This window comes from Scophthalmus maximus, chromosome 20, assembly GCF_022379125.1.
Source record: "Scophthalmus maximus strain ysfricsl-2021 chromosome 20, ASM2237912v1, whole genome shotgun sequence".
NCBI lineage: Eukaryota > Metazoa > Chordata > Actinopteri > Pleuronectiformes > Scophthalmidae > Scophthalmus > Scophthalmus maximus.
Genome location: NC_061534.1, coordinates 13592090 through 13612297, shown reverse-complemented (window position 1 = coordinate 13612297; position 20208 = coordinate 13592090). Strand labels below are relative to the sequence as shown.

The following is a 20208-nucleotide window of genomic DNA, read 5'->3' as shown; positions in this document are numbered from 1 at the left end:
TTGTGGGGACTAGGGAAAAACAACTCATTGAAGACAATTCTCTCTACTTTTATTATTACAGCTGGATACAATATGCACACCGAATGATGAGGGGAATCCCTCCGGCTACAGCCTCACTCAGGTGATTGACAGCTGTGGTGATGGGGAATCCCTGCCCGAAGCGACTGCACCTGCTCACATCACGTTCCCAGGGAAACAGCCGCACTGAGGTACCTCCTGTTCATATAGACTTTTGGACACCCCTTTAGAAACAGGGCTGGACCGGCCATCTGGTAGAGCGAGCACTTACCCGGTGGGCACACGTGCTTTTTTTGTGTGTCTTTTTGTGTGTTCTTTATCTTAATTGACGCTGGTCTGGCCCGAACACATGTTTTCAACCCCTCCTTCTTTGGGCTAAATGCCCTCGGTAAACAACGCATCTGCAAAAAAAAGGGTGCCAAAGGGGCATAATGGAGAGAATACAGGCCAAGAAGAACGGCCCTTCAGGCAGATTCTGCTAATTGTGCCAGACCTCCTGATATGTTTGCTGCGGGACCTTCGTCATCACCTGAGGCAGGTGATGGTGGGGAGGAGGATGAGGAGAGAGAGAGAGAGATGTGAGGGTGTAGGGAGAGTAGAACTTACAGTCAGCGGAAGCTAACGATATGTAATGAGAGACGATGGTGATTAGCATTAGGATAGTCCTGGAACCCATTAAGATCCCCTTGATAAAAGTGAGCAAAAAAAAAAAAAAAGTGCACAATGAACAAAGTGATGTTTTACAAAGTGATGTTGTTATACCTGCCGCCTGATCAGTTGTCCTTATTGTGATGAACCCAAAGAAGCCGGTCAGAACCAGTACAGCAATATGGTGATTTGTGACACATGCTAATCCTCTAAAAGGGAAACAAATGACCAGAGTTTCTCTTTTTTCTTTCACGACGAGAACGACAAGAGCTCGAGCAACTTCCCCGGTCGACAGGGTGACCCCACAGCGAGAAGTCAAAGGTTTAATTCCCCGGCACGAAATGAGGAACGCCGGAAGAAAGGACCAACTAAGATACGCTCTGGTCTGTAAATTACCTGGTTGAAGTATTTAGTATCATCCTTGATCTATTTAATAAGATTTGGTGAGAAGAGTTGATGGCAAAAAGTTGGAAGAGTAGATTGTTTTGACCTTTAGTAAACCTTGTAAATGGATGCGATAGTGCTGGAAACTACAGACCCGTAACCGTAAGTTCACATCTGTGCAAATGGCTGGAAAAGATTTCAGGCCAAATGATATTCTAGAGCTGTCCATATGCATGTGCAAAATGTTCCCATCTGCTAAATCCGATAAGCCTAAATTCCCCCAAAAAATAGAAGTTGTTTTTTTCTAAACAGTCAGTGACATTTATGAGTAAGGGTGGGGTTATTATACAACAGATGGGCGCAACAGACAACCGTAAAGCCCATCTCCAAGAGCCACTGTGACACAGAGACCTAATGAATAATTGACATATGTTTCTCTGATCCTCCCACAGCTGCGGGAAGCCATCAACAGCAAGTGGGGCTGGGAAGAAGGGGAGAAGGTGATTTGCATAGCTGCTTACGTGACATGTTCTACACATGAGAGTAATTATGTTGGATCATTCTATGTAACTGTGCATTGTGCGCGCTGGGTCTGAAGCTTATGTGGGCAATCAGGGGAGAGACGGATGGTGGGCCAAGAAGATATTGACAAGTTAATGCAAGTAAAGGGAGAGCTTGAAGACACATGATACTTGGCTCCATTTATTCATTCAGTTAGTCCTCCGTGTCTCCATCGGAGGGGTTTTCCTCTCACTCCACTTAATGCATTTCACTTAGAGGACAATTGAGGTGATTGTCTTTCTATTCTGGTTTTCCTTATTGTTACCACATCCCATGAAAAGTCCAAAGTCAACAATTAAGTTTCCTCACTAACATGGACTGTCTGTATAGCCAAAGATTAATATAATTCCTCTTTCCTATAAACCTTGATTATTGCCTATTAAAACATATGATCCTTTATTCTTATGAAGACGGCCGCGCACTGCAATTGATTTTGAGTCAACCCCACATACATTGTTAATGCTGCTCTGAGTAAATGTGTGTTGTTCACCAAATGCATTTTAGTCAATGGCTGAAAATAGACCCCAACAAATCCACTCCATTCAGAAGCATTTACTAAAATCTACTGGCCATCTTTTTTAGGGAAATTGTAATTGCCTGTTTGAACACAGCTAATCTTCAGGCACACTGGTGAGGAGGTTTGTCTGCGACCGAGAACATGGTACCAACAACCAGAGAAGAATGAGCTTGTTCATTGGTCCACCACTTGCGTTTTGCGCATGCGTGTTGTCACGTCTCCTGGAATTCAAAAGATGGCAGTCAACCGCGTAATATCTCACATATTTTCTTTGATTTAACACTTTAAAAGCATTTGAATGCCGCGTTTAATTCAGTTAGGATTAGGGTAAGGGTTAAGCGTTGTATACTGATATCAAACGACAACTTATTTTTAAAACGCGTTAAAACGACAGCACTACAATAAAAAAGTCAAGGCATCTACCGCTGTTCTTTCGCTTTTCCACCACATTTTGATAAATCTGCCACTGTCCAAGGAAAGGGAAAACTCTGGAACAGAAGGTGCTGCTAATGTGCCTATTGCGGTGGTTGCCAACCGCCATTAAAAACAGCGAAGAAGAGTGTACAACCAATTACGTTGTGATCTCTTAGCTGGTTGTGGTCCAAGAACACGTCCTCAACCATGGCTCCTGGTGAGGCTGGCTAATGGTTACCTCAGCATGCTAACATGCTCACTTTGACAATGCGAATACAGGTATAACTTTTACCTTTTCCAAAATCGTCCTTTTGCATGCCAGCATTTCTAATTTGCACCAAACGCTGCTGAGTTTGACGTGATTATCATTAGTGTTAAAGGTACAACCAAATGCATCCAAAACTTGTTGGAGCATTTCACTTAAAACTACAACGTGGTGGCAGGGAAGTCAGGTTGTTACCAATGTCATTGGAGCCGTTGTCATACATGCGCTGAAGTCTGGACATTGTCCTGAAATCGTCTGGAAGGTCTGTATGTGAGAACGCACATATCGACAAATGTTGCTCCGTACACTTTCCAGAACTATTCCTGCCAGCCCTTTTGTAACATTTCTGGAAAGAGTGTCAGAGTGAGCCCATGTTAGAATACAGCAGGAAAACCTTGATCATGAATGTGTGAATGCGTCCGACTCAAGAAAAATCTCCTGCTGCTTTTCTCATAAGTGAACGGCACTCTCCGGAAGATGTCCAGAACCCAATCTTCTGGACATTTTCCAGACCTAATGTGTATCTGTAATCTATCCACTGGTTGTTGAGATTTTTCGGTCTGTACTACAGTAGACAGACTGAACAACAAACTAACATTGCCATCCCTCCATGCCTGATTTCAAAGACATCTTACATTTAATAGGGATGAATGGGCCTTGGCTAAAAAGCAGAGAAGTCACAAAGTATTAAACTACAAGCTAATACCTTGCTGGCTTTGATCTTTTCATGGGACTGTGAATCAAAGCTAAATTACCAATAGCTTTATCCTGTAATTTAAATGATTAAAAGTTAATGCTGCCGCTGTATCATCAAGATTTCCAGTCCGCACATTTCACCTTATAACCATTTACATATATTTTAGATGTGGCCTATATAGGTAAATAAGAGGCATACATTCAAGTGATCTATAGTCAGTGTTTGCAAGGCTCTCTCTTATCAAATCTACCGGAGGGGAAGTCGATTGAGTTTTACCATCTGCCTGCGAAACGCTGCCACTCTTGGTGACCCCAACTCTGAGGGTGGGAAAGAGCTTCGCAGCCATCCTGACACGGACTGGGCGAGCGCGTGTATGTGGGTGTGCATTTGAGCGTGTCTGCTTGAGTGGCTTCATTGTGATGAGCTCTGAGTCACCCTGTGACAGTGAGAGGGAGGGAGCCAAAGCACACGGAGACCTGCAGACAGTATACCCAAGATCTGCCGCTGTACTCCTCGTTCTTCTTCAAAGACGTCTGTTTTTCATTTCAGCTGCCTAACTTTATCACTCCCATTTTATTACGCCTTGGGAAACAAATAAAAAAACAATTGGGACTTAATATTCTCTTCTCTCAGTTCAGTGCAAGTACGACACAAATTTAAGTGGAACACACGCGCGGCCATTAAGTCGTCATCTGTAATCACAGAGCACCATCCTGTAATTGCTGTGTTCCATTGTCCGTCTTGCTGCTGCTCAGGCTTTTAACCGGCATTCAGATACCATGGACAGACGCGGTGTCGTCCACACATGCACAACCCAATCCAATAGGATTGTCTGATCTTTGTGAATGGGTTATTTTTGACTGTAGAACTGTGTTGATTTAGCTCCATATGGTCATTTTGGCGCTGTAGTTTGCGGTGCAGAGCAAGTACAAGTGAATAACCCTTTTTCCAGATAGATAGATCAAAAGTCTAGTATCTGAATCCCTTTCTACTGACTCATCACAGATTTGTGTCCCCTTTTTGTTTATCTTTTATACACTGTAGATGGTCGTTGTAATTTACATAAAAATCACATGGTCTTCCAACAATCATTTCTGACCTAAGAGTTGAAATAGTTAAATTTGTCTTTGGTGGAACTGCTAACAACTCTCAGTAATGTGACAAGGAGCTCCAACTTTTTTTAAGGAATGATAAACTACAAAAATAAAAACGAGTAAAGTACAAGTACCTCAAAACTGTACTTCGGTGCAGAAATACACATGTGTGCGTCAGGTTCGTGCGTGCGTGTAAGAGTGAGAGTGTGGTGATAAGAGGATAAACAATACAATAAAAGGAAAAGTGGAGAAGTGGAGTAGCGAAGATGTTTGCGGGTTAGAACAAAGTTGCACTCGGGATAAAAATAAAATCTAAAGCCTTCCCGAGATGGCGGGCTGCAGTTCGGCCGATGCAGATGCAGGAGCAGGAGAATATAAATGTTGAGGATTACTCCATAATTACATTTCTGAATAGGAACAGAGATGATTATGTACACCTATGGGAAAACTCACACTAAGCGGATAAATGAGGACATTGAAATTCACTGGAAGGTGCAGCCCGTAGAGTAATCTGTGGAAAATGAAGTAATCCATAAACATGACAGGATTATTTTGAATCCTGTTTGGGGATGTCTAGCCACCGTGTTCTGACAAAAGGACACTAATGGCTCCTCTGTAACCATTTCTGTGCGTTGCAGCTGTTGAACAAACCCTTGAGACAGCTGGAGAATCGACCGAGTAAACATTTAGGCCGTGTTCTGTCCTCTGCAGATGGTTTAATCACGGTTCCATGACATTTTCATACTGTCACTTTTCATCTCTCATCTGATAATGACTTTTAGGTGCCCCGAACAAGCCTGTCAGGTCCTCCACAAAAAATTATCACAGTAATGATCCGTATTTATTTGGTGGATTGCTCTGATTTTGCATCTATAATATGCAAAACACACACACACACACACACACACACACACACACATACACACACACACACACACACACACACACATTAATAGCTGAATTTTGGTTGAAAGCTCCCCATGAATCGATAAGAGTAAAGGTCAGGTCTGAAAATGATGAATTATCATATTGTAGGAGAATACGTCACGTCAGCAAGGTTTCTTTTCATTTTTAACATTTTCAACTTACCTATCAATAACTAAATGTGGAAAATAATTTAAGACGGACATTTTGAAACAACAAAACAAATAAATTATAGCATAATAATATAAGCACTTCAGTCATTTAAAAAAGACAGCAGTTGCCTAGTACGATAGTAATCCAGCTAATAACTGATGGATTGATAATGTACTTGCTATAGCAGTTAGTTATATACAAACCTATTTTTTAGGAGATATGGTTACAAGTAAAACCTTTCACACTGTCATTTGATATATTGATATTATAACATTTTCCAGAATCTTCTGTACGCTTATGAAAAAATAACATGCTCTATTGAGACATTTTGAAAATGTAACATTTAACATTTAATCACTAATATCTGATTAGCTCCACGTTCCTTGTTTCTCGTTTTGGCTTCTAGGCGTGTCTACGTGAAATCCCTGATGAAGTGACATGATTGTTGTCCTCATTTGACAAAATTGATTTAGAGTATGACCTGTGGCATAAAGATTGAATCTTTAAAAGAATATTATAATAAATTAAATTCAACCCTTTTCATCAAAAAATATATTTTTGTGGCCCAACTACCCTCCGACAAAAAATTGCAAACACTTTGCAACACTGATTTAAAAAAAAGAAAGATAAATGTATCAATTTTAATTAGTTAGTTAATAAATCAATGCCAGTCACTCCCAACACGATTAAAAGGATAAGGGTAAACATTTAGCAGTACTTCTGTTACACAACATGATGTTTATATTTTCTAAATGACTTTTCCCACATCAATGCTTTTTTCTCAAAAATTACCAGATATTGAAACATCTAAAAATGAATCTGCCAAATGAGTAAAAATCATCCTTTCCTTCAACTGCGCATAAAATACTGCATGTCCACACAAAGCCTATAATCTGTGACGAGGGTTCACAAGTGCTTCATTGCTTCCATTTGAGGGGTCACAAGTCAACAACGCCGGAAACAACTACTTAAACCCAAAGTCACGTCCTTGATTCCGGGATTCAGAAAGCGTTGAAAAGGTTGAAGTATGACTCAGTGCTAAATTAAAAGCCCCACTTCTACTGTTCAAAGTGCGGTCTCTGCAGTGGCATTAGGCACTTCCATAAGCTGCTGCCCACTGAGACCCCTCAGGGGTTGACAGCTTGCTGACAACTTGTGCCTTAATGCCAGCCACAAACGCCCCCTGAGAAGAAAAAAACTCAATTTAGAGAGATGAGCCACACCATTGGCATCATTTGCAGAATGTCACCAGGCTACAGAATGGCGCATTACAGAATCTATTTCAGATTTGGGATGCTGTCATTGATAGACTCACCTCAGCTGAGGTCTGGCAACATGCTATGACCCTGCTCCCCTCCTTATCCTTTACTTTATTGCTCAGGTCAGCAAGACGCCCATGAATCTGTATGATGTAGAGAAGCCTTCACATTCATGCTACCAGCTTTTAGTTTCCCTCACTGTCTCTGACACAACTTCCATTAGCTGCAGGTTGGAGGGGATTAGTTGTATCGGTTTCTTTTTTTCTCTCCATATGATTCCACAGAGCTTCTTTGTTTTTCCCTAATTGTTCAGACCAGATGAGAATCACCATTTAAGTGGAAATAGAAAACTCTTTGGCTAAAACTTGTCATACCGATGTTAAAACTGATGGTCCCCTTTAAGCCTTGCTCTTACCGTGTTATTCCCTTGGACAGGGGACGGGCTTTTCGCGGAACAAATGACGACCTGATTTACGGCACGAAGGAGCCGTGTCACCCATTGCGTAAACAAAACAAGGAAGAGGTGGGCGTCTCTCCTCGTATCTATCCCCAGTGATGGAAATGGCAGATGGCGGAACAGCCGAATTGACAAAAGCAGCTCAACCTCACAAAAGAGAAAGAATCCCGTTGATGGTGGAACAAAGAGAAAGAGGCACAGAGAAAGAGGTAAAACAAGAGTGAACCTCGGATGGGTAGAGCTGTGGGACTTGAGAGGCTTCAAACACGACATGCAGTTTGTCTTCTTCCTTCTAGATCAGTATGTAGCACAACCAGCCTACTTATTAATTCCACCAGACGTTTAACCCGAGGTTATTTGTTCCAATTGGGATTTTTACAGGTGTTTTCTGCTTTGGACAGTAGACAGGCGACTGGCATTGAGTTAGTTATGATGCTAATACTGCCGCTAGTTAAAGATAGGAGCCAGAAAACAAAGTACATACTTCTTTTTCCTCTTCCATTATCTCCAAAGTGGTGTTGACAACTTCCTCAGGAGCTCTGAGGAAAAGCAGCTGCCTTGAGGTGCCGATAACACCCAAATTCCCTCCCAACAGCGGTTCGGCGTTACTGTCTTTCATTGACAGCGGATTCATTTTTAACCCCTACAGGGCACAAACTTGGAAACAAATCAGGTTTCGAAATGAATATTTTCCGTGCACATTGGGTTTCTTCTTCCTCACGTGTGCATGTTGCCTCTTGTCCTGTCCTCCCTTCACCACAGGCCCATTCCGCCACTTCCTGACTAACGGAGGCTGCGCACAAAATTACACTTGGCCTCTATTGGAATGAAGGTCATTGGTCAATCTGGTTATAAAGCCTGAGCCATAATCAGAGCAGGAGGCCGGCTACAGCTCATAAGCCCCACTCCCCATGGCACACGCATGTAGAAGTGACAGCTGGTCATTACTATGTTGATCAAAGTGATGAGGATTTTATTATGCCCGTGTAAACTGAGAGCCAGAATGCTGTGCTATCAAAAGTGACTACTTATATGGTATTTCTGAAGTTTGAGGCGGTTGCTGAATTCGACATGGCCTGTTCATAGGAATTCACCGTACGTACAAATGTGAGATAAATTTGGGATGACATTATAAAAATGTTCTTACATGAGGCCCGCTGTTTTGACTTAGCTGTTTTAGTTCACTCGTACCAACTTCATTTTTGGAAGCAACAGCAAAGCAACTCCGCTAAACCAACTGTACGGTGCCAGATCAGCACCAAACAACAACAAGCTGGATAAAAGAACCAGGCCTTTCCCACAAGAGCTGGTGGAGAGTAAAGCAGAGCTAAAAGTAGAAGAGCATATTGGTCAGAAACACGACTGTGTCTGCTGGGTGTGTAGGTGTTTGCTAAAACGTTTGCCGCATCAACTTTGATTTGTGTGCTTATATTTTTTTCATTACAGCTGGTCTCTGCTAGCCTGTCGTAGCAGACTAATACTCAAACATGTATTAGTCTGGGACCTCTTTATTTTCGATTTCCAAGAGGCGTTACCAACGGACACAGACGAATCACGCGAGTCCTGTTGAGAGATGCGAACATGTCAACAGACTAGAGTCTGTGATGATGATTCCACGATGTCTGTGAACCAGTGTTGCCGTTTTTGTTGCATGAAGTCAGATGCTCGTTCATCAGCGGGAAGCCTTGGTTGTTTACGAAAGTCGCTTCGCCCGCGGCGTGCTATAATCGTATATGAGCTCCCAGAAATCGCCTGGGTCCCAGGCTAGGTCTCTGCAGGTTTGATTAGAAATATATAAAAATCAGAAAACCAATGTTGTGGACTTCATATTCAGCTGGTCAACATTACAGTAGCCCATGCTCACCTCAGAGCTACAGCCAAACTGCAGCTTTAGTAGCTTTATTCCTCCTTCCATCACGGCCCAGAGCAACACAGGCCAGAAAATGTGGAGACAGATGTTGAGTCAATTCAGTCCTGCTGGAGGTCACAGACTCACAAGGCCTTTCAGTGTCCTCCACCCTTGTTCAGTAAATACAGAAAAGACCTGCACACACGTCAAGCGACCTCACTGCCACACACGAATTCACCTTGAACGTGTTTGCATTTGACTGTTGTCCGACAGCGAGACATTCATCTGGAAAACATGTATTTCTCTGTTAGTGGGAAGTAAAATGTATAAACTTAATTATAATCACAGGCCATTTGTCCACCGGATACCTCGATTATAGAAAATGTCTCAAAGTGTCATCATGCCACAAGTTAAACCTCAGCAAAGTCGTATTAATTATTTCATCTCAGTCGGTCGCGCTGCAATCTGCTACTACACAATCACACTGATAAGTGGTGTGAGAGAGGGCAGCTATTTAAGGCGTCTCTTACCACAGGGTGATGTGGTAAGTAGCAGTTCCGTTGAATCACGTCAGGAGGTTTGAGCAACAAAACTGAAGTCTTTCAAATCACACAAACATTGGCTGCGCGTCTTTGAACGCAGCTGTGAGTCATGGTGAGAGAATTCCTCATCTAAACAGTGGGCTGACATACAAGACACAGTGTGCTTGTGAGTGTGTGTGTGTTCATGTGAGTATTTGTACGTACGTGGGAGTAATCGACAACCACCACGAGTGTTTACTAATCAGCGTAGGAACGAAGAGATGATCTGCCCTTACTGTTCCTCTTCGCGTTATAGGTTTTTATCAATAATCCCTAAATTGATAATCAGGTTGTTGTTTAGTTTTCTGGTGGTCGGCAAATAATTTCAGCTCTCAAGATTTCAATTGCTTTAATGCAAACATAAAAAGAAAAGAAACACACAGAGGTCTTTTTTTTTTGTTTGCGCCGGCTTTTCACACACTCTCAGTCAGGTCACTGGGAGATGATATCTGTAAGGTTGTTAATCCTTACAGATATCAGTAATGGTTGACTTGGCAACACACGTGGTTACCGTGATAACAACAAGCATGGTTTAATACTACAGCCAACACTCATTGAGCAGCTACTTTTTCCACACGCACAACAGAAGAGTAGCTGGGGAATCAGAGTGTAACAAAACCCCCATGTTGTTGTTGTCGTAATAGAAGCGTCACAAAAATACGATTGCAACCACAATCTTCTGTCACGGTGCCCACAGCAAAAAATAGTTTTCCACGGGGCAACGTGAAAGCGATAACCTTCCAGATGAGCTGGAGGGGTGCTTGTGAGAAATGGGGTTTGATATCATGAAATTCCTTAGTATTATAACTTTAAAGGACCAGCGTGTTGGATTTGGGGGGAATCACCTGCAACTAAGAATCATTGCGTTTAACTTAAAATGTGCCCTTAAATCTACATCCTGAGCAGGATCTCTTCCACAGAGTCCGCCATGTTGCACAGCCATGTGTCTCTACAGCAGCCCAGAAGGGACAAACCAAACACCGGCTCTGAAGGCCACAGCAGGCTCAGCAACACGCTGGGAAAGGGAGGGACGATGCGAGGGGTGTTCAGTCGGTTGCAGTGTGAAAACTCACCACTAGATGTCACTAAATCTTACACACTGAACATTCAAAGCAAGTGACTTTAAATCAATTTAAAGTTACAGTGATTAATATTTAAAAGAACATATTCACAGAAATTGAATATATTGTCCATACCTATGTGTTCATATTTGTATAATCACCTGCAACAAAGAACCGATGTTTTTTCGTCCACTTTGAACGAGTTAAAAAAAGTAACATTAGGGGGACCCGACCTCCGTGTACGTCGTCTTGTTTGCTACGTCGTGTTGTGCTGCGTTCCGGTTCAACTGCGACTCGGGTGGTCAGAAGAAAATCACCACTTCCGGGGTCCGACTTCCGAGGTATAATGGAACGCAGCATTAAATACGGTTGCAGAAAACGGTCCAGAATACGTCGCAATCGCGACTGCGAGAAACCGGAAATGGAATTAGCGGTGCACCACCATAAAATGTCCCCTGTCGGATGCTCGGTTGGTTGCAGTTTGCAACTTTACCACCAGATGCTGCCAGAAAAGTACCAAAATTACACACTGGGGCTTTAAATGTGACATTTTTGAAACATTTTGTCACATTGGCCGGTGGTAAATTTTTAAAAAAAAAACATAGAAACAAAAGTCACCAAACTGACTCAGTAATGTCACTTTAGCTGGTCACTCCAGGCCAAGTAAAGTTGTGTATCACGTCTTGAATTCACCAGGGATGTGTTTTATTGCTTATGAGTTCAACTTTTAAATGATTAAAGGAAGAGTGTGTTTTTTATATTCTTTAAATCATCATATTTTCTCAAAAAAACTCTAGAATTATGTCTGATTTAGCTAGAATAAAAGACTGATTCCCAGAACACATTCTCTGTGATGCAGCAGTTTTGAATGAAAATTAGCTCTGAGCTAAATGATACCATATGGATACAGTTATGGTTAATATTGTCCAGGGTCCCTTATACAGATGAGATCAAACGTTTTTGACCAAATGTTTTATTTGTCTCAGACAATCTGTGTTTTTAAGAACCTTGAGAAGATATTCAGCGCCGTAATTGATTACAGCCTTTGCGAAAATATGACAACACGAGACAAACTAGAATCAGCAGGAATGAAATTTGGCAAGAATTCTCTCTGTGCAGAGAGTCTGTCCTCCCAAGAGAGATTATGAACATCTCTTGCAAATTTGATTCAAAATCCATGGAAAAGAACTATAGATTGATTAAAAGATTGATCATTTTGGTGTTGTTGTTGTTGTTTATCACTGAAATGTGATACTGTGGTCATAGTTGTGGACAATGGCCTCTTTAGTCTGATAAGGGGAGGTGGATGCATCCACACCGAAGGAAACACGGCACAGTTGTGTTTTGAATCAAGATAATATTTGAATAATAATATGAGAATAGTTGCCCAAAAAATGGTTGTGCTGTTGCGTCAAAGCACAGATGAACAATGGACACGTCTTACTGAGTGGTTCTCCACTGCATTTTTAAATGATTTTATGGGACAGTTCCCGTTATCTTCCTAAAATTGCTGTATTTCCCTCGAATGGAGGAAAAACTATGACTGTGAGTCGGTCCAGAATAACGATGGTATTGTTTTTAGTTCACCCAGAATCACCGATCTAAAGCATACATGTATTCTCTTTGATTTACCCAAATATAGCACCTATAATCACACCGAGGCCACTAGTTGGACATTAATTATTTAACGTTACTGACATTCTCTCTGTATTCATGACTCCATGTGCAGGAAGTTCACGCAGAATTTATATTTCTTTCTTCTTTTTTTGGTGTATCTTGTGCAGTTGTGTTTTGTTGTGCCACCTTGGGCCATGAGAAATTCGCCATTTCATTCCCCAAATCTGCATGAGGCGAAGGCAAACAGACATACTAGAACTTGAAACGTTCTCAGCTATTCTGAGCATTCCAAGAAAAAGAGCACTACATTCAGATGTGATAGCCAACTCTCTAAATTGTGTCTTTATTGCTATAAATAGACCAGCACCGAATTACGAGGTAGACATGGAGCTGTCACTCTGCCACTTGCTCTTCCTTTCCCACGCACAGGGTAACTTAACTTAATTTAATTTAACACACACACACACACACACTCACACACACACACCCCCTCCCCCTCTCGCAGCCTCTCAGTGCGTCGGGCTGAGGCAGACGGAGCACCGTGGGCTCCACACCACAGTTCGGGATCACAGGACCTCCGGGGCGGCAGAGAGTCCCCGGTACGACCGCTTGCAGCCCGCCGCTCCATGGAGATCACCACCGACCTCGACGACACACCGTCTTTTGTTTAGCCCGAGCGGTGCGGGTGCGCGCGCGCGTGCGTGCGTGTGTGTGTGTGTGTGGAGGGGAAAAGTCTGCAAGATCACTTTCCTTGCTCCGCTGAGGTGAGCCGAGCGTAAAAGGATTTTTTTTTTGTTCTTCCTCCTTTTTGTCCGCTTCTTCTCTTCTGCCTCTCGCAGCCCAGTGCTCGATTATTATTATTATTTTTTTTATTTTTTAATTTGACTCTTTTTTTCCCCCCTTCCCTTGGAGATCTGCCGTTTCCCCGAGTGTACCTGCTCGCCCAGCACCCATGAATTCGGACAAAAATGTGTACCTCGGCAGGGACAAAGGCATCATGCGGAAGAGAGCCCTGCTCCTGCGGAAAGGCTGCAGCTTCGAGATCACCAGGTAGGTGCTCTTTGGGGGGTTTTTTCTTCTGGTGGGACAAGCGGGGCGATGAAAAATGGCCAGACGATCCCGGGGGAACTGCGCTCTCTTGCCTGCAAGTGTCACTTTGCACGAGACCGGAGGACGAGCAGCGTCTCTCCCCCTGCGGCTTGGTGATCTATCCAGGGCGTGCGCGTAAGGAGCGGAGGGATTGCCCCAAACATAATGTGTAGTCACATAACCGTCTCTGATTCCCCCTCTGTGCCCAAACATCCTGGTACCCTTTATTCACCCCCCCCCCCCCCCTTTTTTTTCTACTTCTTCTTCTTCTTCTCCTTCTTTTTTAAATGTCAACACCGTGCGTTCACATGTCCTCTCGGACAGCGGGGGGGATGCGTTACGCACGGATACGTGTCGTCGTCTGCACCTGACTGCAGTGTTGACAGCGCTGCTTTGTGGCGGGACACTGTCAATCACCGTTTAAATCGGGTGTTGATTGGGCAGCACTGCAGCCCCCGGTGCCCCGGTGCCGTCCAATCCTGCGCCACACAGAATATGCGCGTTTTAATGCCCCCACCTAAAAATAGCCTCGAGCAGGCTGTTGGAGGGATCGAATCCCCTGCTGCAGTCTGGGGTACAGATGCACACCTGTGTGTTTATACACGCACACACACACACACACCCGCACCCACACACACACACCCTGAGGCAACAGACACACGAAGACAGGGTGTCTGGGTGGCCGATCACATACTGTACACTGGTGCTTTATCGAAGCCCATTCAGGTTTATGACATACTGTACGTGTCCTGTGCACCTTCCCAGCTCCCTGTGTGGTCCATTCCCAGACTCGTCCATCAGGAGCGTGTGTGCACTGTGGCTCAGAGTCGGACTATATATTTGGTTTCACTGTCACTGATGTGGCACCAGTTCCTCCCCTCTTTGCATAGTCACTTGTTGTGTACCAGCGTCATCTTTAACACATCCAGTAAGGTGCTTTCATTAGGACTGCAACCAGTTGGTGTTATTTTCATTTCTGATTATTCTCTCAATCAGTTTTTTCAATTCATCAATGAACTGTTTCAGTGGAACATGCACTATTTTTAATAAGAACATTTTTGCAGGGTTTTTTGTGACTAGATTATATTATAACCGGACAATATCCATATATTTTTGTTTGTATAGATAATCAAACAGACATATAAAAATATGTAATATATATGTACAGGTAATCCAGTCTCGTGTCGGTGCTATATTGATCCAAACTGGGATATACTTGCACTAAGTCATGAGTGAGAGCACAACATGACTCTGAAGCATGTCCTGTTTTGTCTGACCTACAGTTCAAACCCCATAAATATTCATTTTACTACAATATGAAACAAAGAAGAGAGGAACGTTCTCAAATTTGCATGAAACCATCAAATGTTTGGAATTTTGTTTGGAATAAAATTGTTTATCAATGATCAACGTGGAAGCTGATAGTTTTTCTTTCTATCAACTAATCATTTTTGCTTATTCATATCACCCACTACCCCCACCTCTACTCGAATGCTGCCTTCACATGCGAGTCGGAAGATCCGACTTCCCACTTGTGAGAATGTCACGTTGTGTTGTCGGAACGATTGAAAAAAAATGGCGGAACGTCAGCGAATGCAATAAATTTTCACCGCGCTAGCAGACTGTAGTCCATTTGTTCTTGATAGAACGATACATGGAATCGGTCTTTATCTAGTTAAGTGTACATAGGTTACAGATTAAAATTATTTGTGTACACAAGCAACAGCTAATACTTGTTGCACTGTTAAAAATAAAGAATTACATACCATCCATTCCTGAATCTATCCTCTTCTCCGCCATGTTGAATGGCTCTGGTCATCCCAACTCGGGACCTCGGGTATCAAAATGATCTCTTGAGTTTCCCACTCGTAATTACGACCTGAGTAGGCGTTCACGTGCCAAGTCGGCAACTCGTATTTACTATAAATCCGATTGCACGAGAAGGCAGCATAATTTCCTGCTATTTCAGACACTCTGTTGAGGTGTGCAAATTGACTCAGGAATCGTGCTTCATTGCTCTATTAGCTGATAAATTTGTCTGATGTGTGTGTGTGATGGTGATAGATGTTTGTTGGAGATGTCTCCATCGAGACTGCCGGGTCTCCCTTTCCAAATAGAAGCATTTACTGTTTGGGGCATGATGCATGCGGGGGATGAGAGTTGGCTACCTTTTGTGTCAAGCTTGCTTTGAAATTACACATCCTTTCTAATCAGCTTGATTTTTCCGGCACAGTGCACCGGGTTGCTCCTGCTCTGTATGCCAGGGGCCCAGTCACATTTCCTGGCAGACTGTCTCTCAGAAAGCAGCAGTTTAACAGACAATCAATCAGAGCCGGGCCTGAAGTGCTACTGCACGGGGAAATAGATTCTCCACTTTACTGAAGTAAAGGGGCCGCTGCTGAGGAGTCTGCGTATAATTCATTGTGCTGCAGTGACGCATAGCTATACTTTCACGTGCATAATCACACGTGCTCACACACGCGCGCACTCTAAGGCTGAATGTTCCCATATGTTTGCCTGTGGAAGTATGTCATGAGGCAGTGTTTATCTAGACATTGATCTGTCCTCGTTTTTCTCTTGTTTCTACTGCAGACATCTTACAGTACACAAGAGAACGCTAAAGATGCAACTTGATAAGTTTTTTTTATTATTATTGATTAACCGCTCGGTCCTCAAAATGTCAGGAAACAGAGAAAAAATACTCATCGCAGTCTCCTAAAGTCCAAGGTGTTTTGCCTGGCCAAGCATCTAAAAGCCAAATGTTCTTCATCATGTGAGACAAATAAATCCCGACAAAATGAGATGCTGAAACAAATGACAACATGTGTAGTGTTGCATCTTTGGAACTCCCCACCAAAAACTTTCATCTTCAAGTTATATCCAAGTATAAGATGATTTAAAAAGTCTTTGAGGAAAAGTTAATTATGTCAAGCTGTCATGATCTGTGCCAAGGCCCCCGGAGATAATCTGCTCTGAGATACACACATCACATTACATTATTATTTCTCCGGGTCTGGTTTGGACACGGTTTCATTGTGACTAAGCCTCATCCAACAAAGTCAGCAGGCCGCCCCTCGGCAGATAATCTCTCCGACAGCAGTGGCCACAGAGTTTCCGGGTGGATGGAGAAAAGTTGAAAGGGCGACGACTACTGGGGGCCATTATTTGCTGATTATTCCTCCGCTGTGCCGGTAGCAGGTGGTCGGAGGGTGCAGGTGGCTGCATGTTTGTACATGATCATAAGCTTATGTTTGTGTATCTATCTACAATACATATGGTGTGTGTGTGTGTGTGTTTGTGTGTCGTTTGACACACCAATGTCGTTGGTCAAGTTGCATTGTGGGTAAAGAAGGCGCCAGGAATTAAGAAAAACAAACAAAGATTCTTCTCTTGAAATCAAATTTGAGTTTATTATGCAATTGCATAAGCATATACTTTTGGACAAGCTCCTTGCCCACGAGCCTGACGGAGGAAAGTCTGGAGGAATAACAAATCCTAACCCATTTAGTGTCTTTTTCCATTACTTTCCACAACATTCAAGGCATGCGTCTCTTGTCAACTCTGCCCGCCACCGCTCTCTTGGCTCTGGCCTGGCTCAAAGGACTTCCAGTCAGCCCTGGCAAAGTTTGTCTGAATGAGATTAGACTACACAGTGACACTAGGAGGAGCCAAGACGGCACTGGCTCCGACTCTGATCACGGACTGGCAGAGCAAACATGGCTCTAATAGACACTGCCAGAGAGGCAGAGAGGAAAACTATGTGAACACACTACACTACCAGGCAGTACTACAAACCGGCAGAGACCCACACGCCCTGACCACGGTTTTTCTGATGAAGCCAGTATCACAAAGCACACAATGTGTCAGCATTGACAAATTTTTTGTGTCAATTTATCATCAAGCTAAACCCCTAGGCAATGTGTGATTAGAGCATGTTACTGTGTGGTTTGGTTTTGTTGCACAAAAGGAGCAACTGCGTTCGGATTAGGAGCTTGTTTGCAGTGAAGGAAGGAGCGATTGGGTTTGACGGCGTGGATTATTGGGTTTTGAAAAATGAGTGCGGCTCATTAATCAATCCGCTCAGTTCGCCAGTGTCACCCCGCCCCTCCCTGCTTTTACTGTACCACCCATGCATGCCTCCGTTCACCCACTGTACAAAAGAGATTCAGTGAGAGCTCTGCCATGCAACCTCAGCCACAGTCCGGGGCTGAGCAAAAAATAGATCCTTGACACGCTACAGCCTCTTTCGCTCGCTCGCTCGCCCTCTCCTCCTTTCTCCCTGAACGTCTCACTTCGAGAGGTTGTTTGAGTGCATTTGCCTTTGAAATGCTATCAGTGTCTTCATTAACCTCGCCCCGCTGCCGAACCCACAATGTTTTTGTGACTACAGTTGCCAGGGCCTTTGCTGCAGCTTGCAGCTTGTTAGATTGGCACAAGACTGGTTCCAGATGTAGCCAGAGTCATCCGCGCTCTGTTCACGCGCTCGGTAAACAAACGGGCGAGGGACTTTTGGGCATGTGTGTCTTTTAAAAGAGGCTGGCGGGGGGAAGGAAATATGTATTAGGGTTTGTCCTCATGCGGTTTCCTGCTGAAGCTTTTACTGTAGACTTCAAAGCGGTATGTGGATGAAGAACATGTGTTTTCAATGTCAGACATGTTTTCTCTGCTTTAAGATCTGAGAATGCACTCGCGGACGGGACCATATTGGATGTGCTCTCTAACAAACTGGGCGAAAGTGGTTGAGATAGGCCGGGCTGCTGGGGTCTCCCTCTGAGTTACAGGCTGTCATAAAGCACCCAGCTGGGAGCTGAACTGATGGACAGTTTTGCTGACTCAAGTCACTCGACTGCTTTGCCTACTGGGAATGTAATTTAGCTCACTCACACACACACACACACACACACACACACACACACACACACACACACACACACACACACACACACACACACACACACACACACACACACACACACACACACACACACACACACACACACACACACGCACGCACGCACACATTAGTCGGAGGTCACGCGCAGAAAGTTTACTCCTGCGTCGGTAAAGCTGCAAAGCACAGTCGACTAACTGAAAATGAGTCGTTAAGATTTCGATTTTGATATGAGATTAGGGTGCTTTGAGTCCTTTTTTTTCAAGAAAAGAAATGTACATTCTCTGGTTTCAGGTCCTCCAACGTGAGGGTTTCCAGCATTTTATATCTTATATCGTTGAAAACTCTCTGGGTTTTGGACGGTTGGTCAGACAAATGGTATTTGTGGACTGTGGGAAACTGTGTTTATCAGTTCATGGAGAAAATAGTTAGCGGAGTCGACTACCTTAATTTGAAGTCTGACTTTTTGGCGCCTACGTTACCCATAATGCAACACAACTTGCAACAAGTAGCTTCGAGCCAAGCAGTGATAGGTTTTCGGCTTCGGAGGCATGGAAAAAAAAATCCCCAGGATTTTTGTTTTCTTTTTCTTACTCGTCGATTTCATTCAGGACATTCATCAGATTTGATGCGACGGCTTTAAACAACTTTTTCCTCACACACCGACGGACCTTGATGTGTAAAACCATTTCTCGATAATCAAAATATCTGCACTTTCTACTGATCACTTATCCCGAATTGCCTCAGCTTTTCGAAAAGACGCTGCCCCCCTTGGAGTTATGATTGCTTGCACTGTGTCGGTGTAACGTGGTCTCACTTGTCTTGACTTCCATAGAAGGTCGTGGCTGGGAAAATCCAAAGAGTGCGCACGCGGCTGGTTCTGCTCTGCTCAGCCGTACAGTCAGTCCCTCCGCGAGGTCTGATAAACACTGGACTGTAATCACTCCCATATGTGGCTGCATAGCTCTGCACAACCCGGCACAGCTCAGTCATGCGCACAACGCAGTGCACCGGGCTCATTTAGACAGAAAAATAGACTCAAATTACTCGAAGAAAAAAAGGAATACAAAAAAAAAAAATCCCTCTGCTTGATTACAGCCCTATGCAAACTTTTCCTCTTTGACGGGAACATCTGCTTCCATTTAGGGCTTTAAAACACATACCTACACATTAAAAATGCACTGTGCACTGGTTCGGGAAAACTTGGAGCCTGGAAAAATATTCCCCGTTATAGCTGGCTGGAATAAAGCCAGCGTACTTAACTGGGTATCGGTTGAGATGTGGCCAGCTTCGAGCAACGGCCACAAGCCACATGCGTACAAGACTCATATTGGCAAAGTGAAAGTGAGCGTGTGTGTGTGTGTTGAGGTGCCAGGGGGGAACGGAGCAGAGTATGGAAGCTCAGAGGACGTCTCTGTGTGTGTGTGTGTGTGTGTGTGTGTGTGTGTGTGTGTGAGCTGCTTCACACCAGCCCACTGCCCCCGTCATAACCCTCACACAGAGATCCAGGAGAGACAGAGGAGGAAGTGGAGCCGGCGAAGGGTTACTGTTGTACATTTTTACCCTGCGGTGTTGGAGGGAGGGCGGCCAAAAACCTCCGATTGGTTAAAAAGGGAGCAACAGAAACAAATGGTGAAAGTATGAAAAGGGGTTGGAGACGCAGTTTGAAAGGACCTGTAGAGGCGTCAAAGACGGAGGCTTATTTTCAGTGGAGGTTGTAATGATGTGG

General features: G+C 43.7%; 1 protein-coding gene across 8 annotated transcripts in view; it reads left to right on the top strand.

Annotated features, from left to right (window-relative positions):
* Positions 1-12924: 12924 nt before the first annotated feature.
* garnl3 (GTPase activating Rap/RanGAP domain like 3) overlaps positions 12925-20208 on the top strand; it is a 67673-nt gene continuing 60389 nt past the window's right edge. For 2 of the 8 annotated variants that reach the window (XM_035608138.2, XM_035608131.2), the window contains exons 1-2: positions 12989-13263; positions 13412-13549. In XM_035608138.2, the coding sequence (XP_035464031.1) occupies positions 13452-13549 (98 nt within the window). In that variant the 5' untranslated portion in view covers positions 12989-13263; positions 13412-13451. Of the gene's footprint in view, positions 13550-20208 lie in introns of all 8 variants that reach the window. The other 6 variants (XM_035608133.2, XM_035608135.2, XM_035608139.2 and 3 more) reach the window with 5 other exon arrangements.